This window comes from Calidris pugnax, unplaced genomic scaffold, assembly GCF_001431845.1.
Source record: "Calidris pugnax isolate Ruff unplaced genomic scaffold, ASM143184v1 scaffold49, whole genome shotgun sequence".
Taxonomy (NCBI): domain Eukaryota; kingdom Metazoa; phylum Chordata; class Aves; order Charadriiformes; family Scolopacidae; genus Calidris; species Calidris pugnax.
In genome coordinates, this window is record NW_015090798.1 from 1044322 (window position 1) to 1055466 (window position 11145).

General features: G+C 46.2%; 1 protein-coding gene across 14 annotated transcripts in view; it reads right to left on the bottom strand.

Annotated features, from left to right (window-relative positions):
• The window catches only part of PROM1 (prominin 1), a 66261-nt gene extending 55959 nt beyond the window's left edge, over positions 1–10302 (bottom strand). For all 14 annotated transcript variants that reach the window (XM_014937122.1, XM_014937124.1, XM_014937120.1 and 11 more), the window contains exons 1-2: positions 10168–10302; positions 1795–2208 (exon numbers count right to left, since the gene is read on the bottom strand). In XM_014937122.1, coding sequence (XP_014792608.1) covers positions 1795–2014 — 220 coding nt within the window. In that variant the 5' untranslated portion in view covers positions 2015–2208; positions 10168–10302. The remainder of the gene's footprint in view (positions 1–1794; positions 2209–10167) is intronic.
• Between the last annotated feature and the right edge of the window lie 843 nt (positions 10303–11145).

Below are 11145 nucleotides of genomic sequence, written 5' to 3' on the forward strand. Positions count from 1 at the left end.
TGAAGGCCAGACTTCTAGAAATGACTGATTTGGCAACAAGTATCTCCAAGGAAGGAAGGAAGGAGAGGTATGAGATGTTCGAAGCTTACAAGCTAAGAACAAGCGATTTACCTCTGGATGCCTCTTTTCTCTTTAATGCTGGATTTCGTAACACCCACTTGATGCAAAACTTACAACAAGCAGCCCCACAGGACTTTAATCTTGATGGTAAATTCTATAGTCATTAATTACTTATATGCTTAGGACACATAATATTTAGTTTGACATACAAGGTTACAGACCAAATTCCTGTGAATATAAAGACACAGTAAACATCCCGCTGAAATCAAATTTCCTCAGTCATTTAGAGAATCAAAGCAGGGCTTTAGGCAGGACAAAGGCCTGTTTCTAAGAGTCCAGTGTAGGTGTCAATCCTAACATCTCACCTCTCACAGGGCAGCAAACAGCTCATCTGCTTATTTAATGGAAGGAAAGAGGCCACAAAAGCAGAGGCATCTGGAAACAGTCCCTCCGAAAGGTGACATAACTGTCACCTTCATGCAATTGCCCTCATTACACCTTGTGTAAGACCTGCTCAGAAGACAGACCCTGCAGGGAACACGCCGGGTTTTTCCTCTCCAGGTTAACACCTGGGACTCCAGGCACTTGTCTGAATAGAATTCATTCATTCAAGTTCATTTGAGCTCATTATTTCACAGGTATTGAAGAGATGTCAAAAATACAAGTAACTAATAGTTTGCAGGTATCATGCAGGTATGTGACCAATTTAAATTTAAAAGAATTTAATTACTAAAGGTTTTAAAATGTAAATTGAAAATGTACTCCAGAATGATATAAACATCTTCTATACACAGTTACAGCTAAATCACCAGAAGGAATTGATAACAAACCAAAGCCATTCTCAGATTTTATTAAAGCTTCGCCTCAGTATAAATTTAAATGCAACGCTTAACAAACACATTAGCATTTTATTTTAAGAACTAAATGAAAGAAAAAGCATGTTGGAAAGTTAAGTTGATACAGCTACCACATCCACAAACACACAAGAGTTACCCAAAACACCTTTTAACCAATGCAACCGCAATAAGCACACACTTCTCTCGTATCTTAACTTTTCCTTTAGAAAAAGTGACAACTTAGAAGAAAGGAATGGAAAAAAAAAAAAAAACAAAAACTCAATAAAACAAATTCTAAATGCAGTCACAAGTGTTAACTTCAGCCTACCAAGGAACAAGAAGTTTCATGTGGCTGTGTAATGGAACTGCCCTTATATAAAACTTGACTGTAGATGCATAAATGTGGAAATGAAAGAAATTCATTTCCAGTTGCTGCATTTCCATTTCCTAGGCTAAATCTCATAGTATTATAATCACCTGACTGTTTTTCCTAATATGCAAATCTCAAGAGCTGTCTCTTACGGATTTAATATTAAATACAAAGCAGTTTATGCTTTAGTCCTATATCCCATGCTTCTGGGCACACGTAAGAAAAAGTTTCAGTTAAGAAAAAAAAAAGCCTCAAATGCATCGGTGACAGCTTTGAGATATGTAAGCAGAGTCCTGTGAAGTTTCATCAACGTTTTGTTTTAATTAACAACCCCCTACACACACTATGCTTAGCAGAAAAGTGTTAGTTCATATGCAACTGTACACATTTCCAGGGCATAACACCTGCTACTAACAAAGCCCCTCACATCATTCAGTTCCAGGTGATGGTCTTGGTATCTACAACAGAATGAATTAGCATCACTAATAAATATTAAAAAAAAAAAAAGATAGATGTGTATCTACTTACCTTGAGGAAAAGAATTTGGCTGCACTAAGTACAGGAATGCATGGACTATTTTAAACAAAATTCCTATTGGCCCAGGTTCATGGTATGCACCTGTATCATACGTCTTGGCTGGTACAAATCCAAAATCCAAAGTCCCAGGAGGTGGCTTGTATATAGGCTGCACCTCTGAAATAGTACTTCCACAGAAGAGCAGCAGCAGCAGACAAAGTTCCACAGCCATAGCTAGCAGTATTCATAAAACTGGAGGTAGAAATAATTATCCCACCAAGTCTAGAAATCTTCAATACATTCGCTCGGGGGTTAGCTTTCTAGCCAGGAACACACTGGTGCACCCCCACACCTTTAATTCTTTAATGGATTCTTGCTTCACAGTGGTACAGAAGCCTCTCGTGGAAATGATTCAGCGCACCATCTCTGGCAAAAAAAAAAAAATGAGAAAGAGCTCATTAAGGCGTGTGCAAGCAAAGAGGAAAGTGAAAAGAAAGTGAATAGAAAGATAACTTGCATTCTTCTGTGGATATTGTACATATCAATAGTTGTAAAAGCAAGCCAGATAGGATAGAAAAGAAAAAAAAAGTTTGAAGTTTGTGAATAATATGGTTTACTACATACAATGTACTTGAAAGAGTGGAGAAAAAACAATTATGTGCAGTTCCAGGTCAGTGAGTTTTCAAAAACAAACAAAGCAGAGCTTTGGGACGGCTCCAAGGGAAACAGAACTAAAGGAACAGTGTATGAATTGCACTTCTGACTAAGTACAATATGTCATGTCACAACAGTTACACAATGCATTTAATCAGCCACCTGATGTTACCGTAGTTGATGGCAATTATTACAAGTCATATCCTGTAGCTTCCTTAATCTCAACCTTTCAATAAAACCTTCCCGATGCCAACTATTCCTAATCGTCCTCCAAGAATGAGGAAAGAAGTTATTCCCCACTGAAAAGTTAAAAACAAGAAACCAACAAAACTTCACACAGGTGACAACAGGTTTCAGTAATTACTTTCTACTAACTCCAACTATCTCAAGGTTCTCCTTAGGAACTGGAGATGTCAACTCAACAATTTTTATTTGTAGCTTGCTAAAGCTGACTGACATTAAGATGCCTTTGGATGCTTGCACATTGTTTAAGAACATTCTGAATTCACAAAGTCACAGCAGTTTAATCAACCACCACTTAAGAAATGTAAACTGACACACTCCATCACCCCCAGGTTTCCAACAAAACACCTTCATCTACCGGTCTCTAGGTAAGACTCTGTCACTTCAGCATGGGCCATGGTGGCCTTCAAGGAAACGGACCAAAAATAACAAATAAAAGGTAACAGAAAGACTTCTGCCCCTTTCTAACTTTGGAAGTCGCACGCATGGTGTGTCACCAATCATCACACTGACTTTACCACCAACCAGACCGGCTTATCTTTGAAATGTCTTTGGTGATCTACACCAGAGTGCCAGTGGTGGGGGTATCTGGGACAAGCTGTCCACTGCAAACTGAGGGCAGTTTGTGCTGGGTGCTCCCTTCTCAGCACAGTTGTGTCTCCCGTCTTTTTGGGAGCACCCAGCACAAACTGCCCCTTTCTCAGCACAGTTGTGTCTCCCGTCTTTTTCAGGAGCATTATCTACACAGAAATATTGTTAATCTCCACCTTGGTGTTCAGACCATTCACTTGCAAGAATGACACCAAAATAACTCAAACATCTCAGTCTCCGTCAGCCCAACCCTACACCAATACCTTGACTTCCAAGGTGCTTCCAGGTCGAAGAGACGCTGAAGGCAAAAGACTTAAAAATTGGAGCTAAGGTGGGACTTAAGTGTCTCCCAAGCTTTACAGTTTTTGGTAAAATACAGGCCACTATTCTGAAAACCATTATCGACTTGCAAGAAACCACACTGCAGGCTTGTTTAGTAGTCCGTGCTACATTCAAAGCATAGATCAAGATCAAGAAAAATAAGGAAGAAAGGAATACAAGACCAAATCAAAGAACTAGAGACAGTTTTGTTTCCCTGAAGTCCAACGGAGTTAAGATTAGCCACTCGTGGCTACTGAAAACCAAGCAGAATGAGCAGTAATAACGCATGAATAGCAGAATTATACAAACAGCATTCAAAAAAGTGATGTTAGCAAACACTCTGAAATATGATGTTCAACACAGGAATACAAGAACTTAGAACACACCAAACCATGAGTGTTTTCCTACCTGGAAAAGAATGTTTTGTTAAAGAATAATGAAATGGGGGACAAAATTCCAGTTTCAAAAATATTATTTTTCCTTCTTTAATGTTTTCTTAGGCTGAAGACAACTAGTCTCAAAAGACATTTTTCAGTGGAATTATCTTTTATGCACCTACTACTTCAGGGCTGAACATAGAAATGGTCAGAAACTGAAAATTGTTTAGGCTGCAGTTTATTAACAAATCTACAGAAACTCCACAGGTCAAAACATCAAAAGCCCAGAACTATGTGAAGGCAAAATAAAAGTACTTTGCCTTATGACAAAACAGTGAAGATTGTGCAAGCTGGGTATAATACATTCTAACTTGGCTTTTCTTTAAAAAAATAAATTTGAAGACTTTTTCTAAGTAAAGTTCAGTTTTTCTGGATTCTTCTCAAGGACAGTCGCAACACTTCAACAAGTCAGAAGGAAAAGCTCACACGTGGTGACTGAGCCTTGATTCCAAGAGTTGAGGAAATAGATAAAAAAAGCATATAATATAGGTAAACATTAGGTGTGTTTGTGAAAGATGAAATGGAGAGGAAGATCACCTCCCTAACTGGTGTCTTAGGGCAAAGCTAGAAGACAGAGCTCATTCTCTGTAGTGCTTTCTGTTATACTAGAGAGAAGGCAGAAGAAAAAAAAAAAGTTGTATGTACTTTCTAAGTCAGATTTTAGGTTAAGGGCAATTTAAAGTGTATCAAATTGTATCAACAGGCAAATAAAGCATTATCAAAATGTCCTCCCATTACAGGAAAATAATCACTATGCCTTCTGGAAACGTGAAGTCGTGTATTAACCAAGATAGAGCGTTGGCAGCTTTAAGACAAGGACACTACTGAAATTGCAAGGACGCTACCTGTACTGCAGCTACAAGTAACACCCTGCTAAGTGGAGACACATAACCACCTTCCAATTCCAAAGAATCTACAGAATTTTCAGTTAAACTTTCATAAAGTTCAGAGTTTTTCAGCAAAGCGGGTGGGTTTCTTTCAAATCAAAGCACCTGCAGAATTCTGACCGTACCCTCCTTCCTCTCCCTTTGTTGGCAAACACATTCACAATAAACATGGTGTATATATAATCTCACCGGGCAATTCCTCCAGCCTGACACCATGTCTTCTCTATTCTGCATAAACCACAACTCTATTTTCAAGGTTACGTTAATACGGGTCAGGAACTTGCAGAAACACTATTAAACCTGTAACTCAGGATACCTCTGAGCATTCAGTATGTATTCAACCTACCTAAAAATAACTCGGATGTAAAAAAGCTCCCAGCAGTTATCCTTATCTCGGTGTCTAGAAGCAACTTAGCTGGGAGCAGGGTAGTAGTTAAATACGGTAGACACACAGTATTAAAAAGAAAAAAAAAATAATCTATCCATGAAATTTATTGTGAGAGCTGCAAGCGTGACACCTGCACGAGTGATATATATAAAGAGAATTACACAGCAGTTTGTGGCACTCCTCATTGCAGCATGTGGCCATCTCATTTCCCCAGAACCAGCGTGGCACCGCTGCAGCCAGGGAGCTACAGGAACTGCCGGTACAACGCACCCCAGGTTCAATAAATAGTGAATGAAAAGAAGCTGTGTGAACCTTTGAAGTGCTTCCATTAATTACCAAATAAGATACCCATTTCAATATTATGTTTCAATTAAAAAAAAAGAAAACAAAACACCAAAACACAAACCCTGTTAAGTAGTTAATATCATAGAATCATAGCATAGTTCGGGTTGGAAGGGACCTTTAAAGGTCTATGTTTCGATTAAAAAAGAAAAAGAACAAAACAGCAAAACACAAACCCTGTTTAAGTAGTTAAAATCATAGAATCATAGCATAGTTTGGGTTGGAAGGGACCTTTAAAGGTCATCAAGTCCAACCCCCCTTGCAATGAGCAGGGACATCTTCAACTAGATCAGGTTGCTCAGAGCCCCCTCCAACCTGACCTTGAATGTTTCTAGGGACGGGGGGGATCTACCACCTCCCTGGGCAACCTGTGCCACTGTATCACCACCCTCAGTATAAAAAATTCTTTCATTATATCCAGTTTACATCTTCCCTCTTTTAGTTTAAAGCAATTTACCCTTGTCCTATGGCAACAGGCCCTCCTAAAAAGTTTGTCCCCATCCTTCCTGTAGGCCCCCTTAAAGTACTGAAATGCTGCTATAAAGTCTCCCTGAAGCCTTCTCTTCTCCAGGCTGAACAACCCCAACTCTCTCAGCCTGTCCTAACAGGAGAGGAGCTTCACCCCTCAAACCATTTTTGTAGCCCTCCTCTGGACTGTATTGATACCAGGGCTTGCCCCAACCCATTCAATCCCTCAAATAATTTTTGTAGCCCTCCTCTGGACTGTACTGATATCAGGGCTTGCCTCAACCCAGTTGCAGGACCTTGCACTTGGCCTTGCTGAGCCTCGTGAGGTTCACACAGGCCCACTTCTCAACCCCGTCCAGGTCCCTCTGGATGGCATCCTGTCCCTCAGACATGTCAAACACACCACTCAGCTTGATGTGGGCTGCAGACTTTGAGGGTGCACTCAATCCCACCATCTGTGTCACTGATGAAGATACTGAACAGCAGTGGTCCCAATACGGACCCCTGAGGCACACCACTTGTCACTGATCTCCATCTCGACGTTGAGCTGTTGACCACTACACTCTGGATGTGACCATCCAAACAATTCCTCATCTACCAAACAGTCCACCAATTCTCCACTGATTTAGAGAGAAGGGTGCTGTGGAGGATCATGTCAAAGGCCTTACAGAAGTCCAGATAGACGATATCCATAGCTCTTCCCTTGTCCACTGCTGTAGTCACTCCACCGTAAAAGGCCACTAGGTTGGTCTGGCAGGACTTGTCCTTAGTGAAGCCATGCTGGCTGTCTCAAATCACTTGCCTGTCCTTCATGTACCTTAGGATAGCTTTAAGGAGGATCTATTCCACGATCTTCCCAGGCACAGAGGTGAGGCTGACAGGTCGGTAGTTCCGAGGGTCCTCCTTTCTACCTTTTCTAAAAACGGGTGCAATGTTTCCCTTTTCCAGTCACTGGGGACTTCACCCAACTGCCATGACCATTCAAATATCATGGAGAGTGGCTTGGCAACTGCATCAGCTAATTCCCTCAGGATTCTGGGATGCATCTCATCAGATCCCATAGACTTCTGCACGTTCAGGTTCCTCAAGTGGTCACGAACCTAATCTTCTCTTACAGAGGGAGGGACTTTGCTCCCCCAGTCCCTGCCTTATGGTCCATCCACTCAAGAGGTGCAGGGAGAGAAGTTGCCAGTGAAGACTGAAGCACAACACATTGTTGAGCACCTCAGCCTTCTCTTAGCCCGACGTTACCAGTTTGCCAGTCTACGCTTTTTTTGACCCTCCTTTTCTGGCTGACATATATAATGAAAGCATTTAATTTATTTTCCATGTGGTTTGCAAGTATCCATCTTTAAAAGACTCGAGCTTTTGCTTTTTATTCTGCAGTTGTCACTAATATTCTACACACACAAGTCACTAAACATAATTACCATGGTTTTAACTGCTGTCTGTGGAGAACATCACCCCCCGTTTACCAAGTATGCTGCAGTATTATCACATGTCTGATATATATTACTTATTATTAAAAATATGGTAGTATTTTCCAAAACCAGTAAAGCTTCAGCAACTCCACAGTAAGTTTTAAAAGGGGGAGAGGATTCAGAGTGAGATGCAGAAATTCATCAACTGCTTCCATGACACATCAACTCTAAAATAGCAGAGCTCAGAAACAGCATGATGTCCAGCTCTTTTGTTTCAACAGGACTGGCCTCCTTCTGTTTAACACTGCCATCCATGCAAATACAACGCTGCAGTGCAGTGATGCAACAATGATTAACCCTGGGAACTGAAATTCAATCAACCAGGGGCTGGACTGCTAAAGCTCAGTGTGGGAGCCTGCCGGCAGTGAACCACGATGGGATGGTGGAAGAGGTGGTTGTCCATAGGAAGCCCACCCAAAGGATCTGGCTACGCTTGTGACAATTTTTAACTAGCCATTTGAAAACTCTGCTCCAGTAACAGCAACCACCAGAAGTGTGAAATGCATCAAACCAGCCACAAAATACAGGCAGACTACAACTCCTAAGTATTTATAAAACAAAACCCAACCCACAAACAACAACTTCCCATTCAAAAGACATAATACAGCTAGACGCTGGCAAGTTAAAAAGATAGTTTTCTGTTACAAAATCTGTCCTAAGCTTACAAGCAATTACAACCTGTTGCCATAGGAGGAGTAGGAAGCAAACGAACCTAGTGAGCACTAAAGACTGCAGAATAGAGTCTGGCAGCACCACCAGAAAGCAAACAAATAGGATCTTCCACACAAGGTAGCCTCGGTGTCTATCTGACACGCTTGCTATAGGCTCAAAATGAGTAAGTGCTCAAGCCAGGAAAAAAATGGATATTCAGAACCCAGTTCACTCTGAGCAGCCACTTTACAATTTGAAAATAAACAAACAAACAAAAAAAAGCAACACCAAAACAATCCTGCTGTTTTGCAAGTTACGGCCATTTGCAAACAACAGCAGAAACTGACCTGTAAAAAGCCCAAGTGAGACACCCTCCCCAGAACACCAGCAGGTCTGGTTTTTAGCTCTCACTGAAGTATAGTCTCGCTAACTGAACCAAAAAAAAAAAGAAGATAGATATATATATTATTTAACTTGATTTTAAGTGGTGCATTTACCCTAGTATTCATAGTGTGTTCCTTGTGAGAGCGCTTCTTAGCGTCACATAGAATTATTTTAAAACATGGTAAAGCCAGCCCATAAAGAGCTAGTTTTTTGGTGACCCGATGAGGGCTGGGGACGTGGGACATTTACCAAGGAACGGGGAAAACGAGATGCCCCTCCCGTGCTCCCACTGCCAGCTGAGACCGAGCCTTTCTTCCCTCATAGACACCAAACCTGTCGACACCTCTCTTCCCCCTTCCCTCGCTGCTTCGCCCTTGCTCTGCAAACTGCACCGGGTACGGCGGGCACCGCAGCTCTGCCTCTGCTGGAACCAACGACCCATCCGGTACCTCCTGCCGCTTCTCCCCTGCGTGTGTGTGTGTGCAGGGGGAAGGCACACCCCGGCTTTTCACCACCACAAACCCCTCTTTCCCCCCCCCCTTCTCCGGCTCGCAGAAGGAGCTCACCCCTGCAGAGAAAAAGGGGTTTTTCTGTGTGTCCCCCCTCCCCGAGGCGGGTTAGCGGGACCTGCCCAGGCACACACCGAGCATCAGCCCAGCACCGCCTCGGGCAACTCCCGCGGGGCCGCCATCCGCCGCATCGCGCTGCCGTGCCCGACAGGGAAGGGAGGGAAGGAAGGGACCCCCCGGAGACAGCGGCGGCCGGGCTCCCCTCCTCTCCCCGGCTCACACACACCGTTCCGCCGCAACCCCAAAGGCAGGGGCTTCCCCTCCCCGCCGCCTCCTCCTCCTCCCGCCCTGACGAGCCGATTTCGAGGCCACCACCGTGTCCCCTCCGCCTCCGCGGTGCCGCTCAGGCCCCACCGCCCGCTCCCCGCGGGCAGGTGCCTTCAGCGGGCGCCCTTCTCCCCGCGGGGCTCCCCCCCTCACTCCTCTCTCTTCAGCGGCCAGGGACTCCCAGCCAGACCCCGACCCCCTCCCTCGGTCACCCCCGCGGGGAGGGAGACCCGCTGGGCCGCCAGCGGCCGCGCCCGCCGCCCCGCTCTCCTTAGCGGGGGGATCCGCCCCGCGCTCCCCTCAGGGGCACACACCGCCCCGCCGAGCCGCAGCCCTTCCTCCTCCTTCCCGCGGGGTCCCTGCCCGCTCCCCCGGCTCCCCTCAGCGCGGACCTGCCCGCCCGCCGGCCCCTCTGAGCTGGGGCTCCCTCCCTTCCTCCCTCCGCTCCTCCATCCCGCCGGCCGCCCTCCCGCCTCCGGGGGATCCCCACCGGCCCCGCTCCCCCGGGCATCCGCCTACCCTCGACGGCCAGCCGTACCCCCTCTCCCCGCCTCACCTCAGCCCCTCACCCGGCTTCCCACACCTCTCCTCCCGTGCTCTCCCCCCTCAGGACCCTCCATGCCGCCCGCAGCGGGAGCAGGGCCGGGGATGGCGGAGATCCCCCCCACCCCTTCCATCCCTCACCTTCCTTCCAGCACTTACCGGCCGAGGAGAGGGGGGGAAGCGGAGTCGGAGACACCGGGGCACGGCCCGCTCCGCCTGCCGCCTCCCAGCGCCGCGGCGGTGGTGGCGGTGCCGCCCGCGCATGGATTATGGAGGGCGGGCTCTGCCCCGGGCCGGGGCTGCGGGACCACCCCGGCGGGCTGGGGCTGAGGAAGAGGAGGAGCGTGAGGGGTTTAACCCCGGAGGGACCCGCCGGGCGAGGGGCGGGGGAGCGGGAAGGCTTTGTGCCGCGGTTATTTAAGGGCGGCTGAGGCGGGTCGGGCGGAACCCGCAGCCGTGCGGGGAGGAGGGTGACACCCAGCCACCGGAGACCTGTTGCTTCCCCGGGACGGGCTGGCTCCGAGGGGTAGACCTGGCCCCCGCCGGGAAGGTGTCCCCAAGGGCCGGCCTCCGCCAAGGGACATCCCTCCCTGGGCTTGGTTTGGGTTCATGAGGGTCGCTTTCCCTTACCAAGGTGGCTTATCCCATTCACTTTCGGCAAAACATCTTGTTTTCCCCTTCCCGAGGGGTGTCTTATTTCCTGATGGGGTGATGCTTATAAATACTTAAAGGGTGGGTGTCAGGAGGATGGGGCCAGTCTTTCCTCTGTGATGCCCAGGGACAGGACAAGAGGAAATGGGCACAAACTTGAACACAAGAAATTCCACCTAAACATGAGGAGCAACTTTTTTACTTTGAGGGTGGCAGAGCCCTGGAAGAGGCTGCCCAGAGAGGTGGTGGAGTCTCCTTCTCTGGAGACATTCAAAACCCACCTGGACACGTTCCTGTGCAACCTGCTCTGGGTGGACCTGCTTTGGCAGGGAGCTGCACTAGATGATATCCAGAAGTCCCTTCCAACCCCATGGGATTCTGTGATCATTTCTCTTAGGGCTAATATCCGTGTTCCTAATTGGGTTTTGTTTCTGAGAGCTGGGGATTTATTGGTAAGACAAAAAGCACTTTTCCTACAGGTCCCAA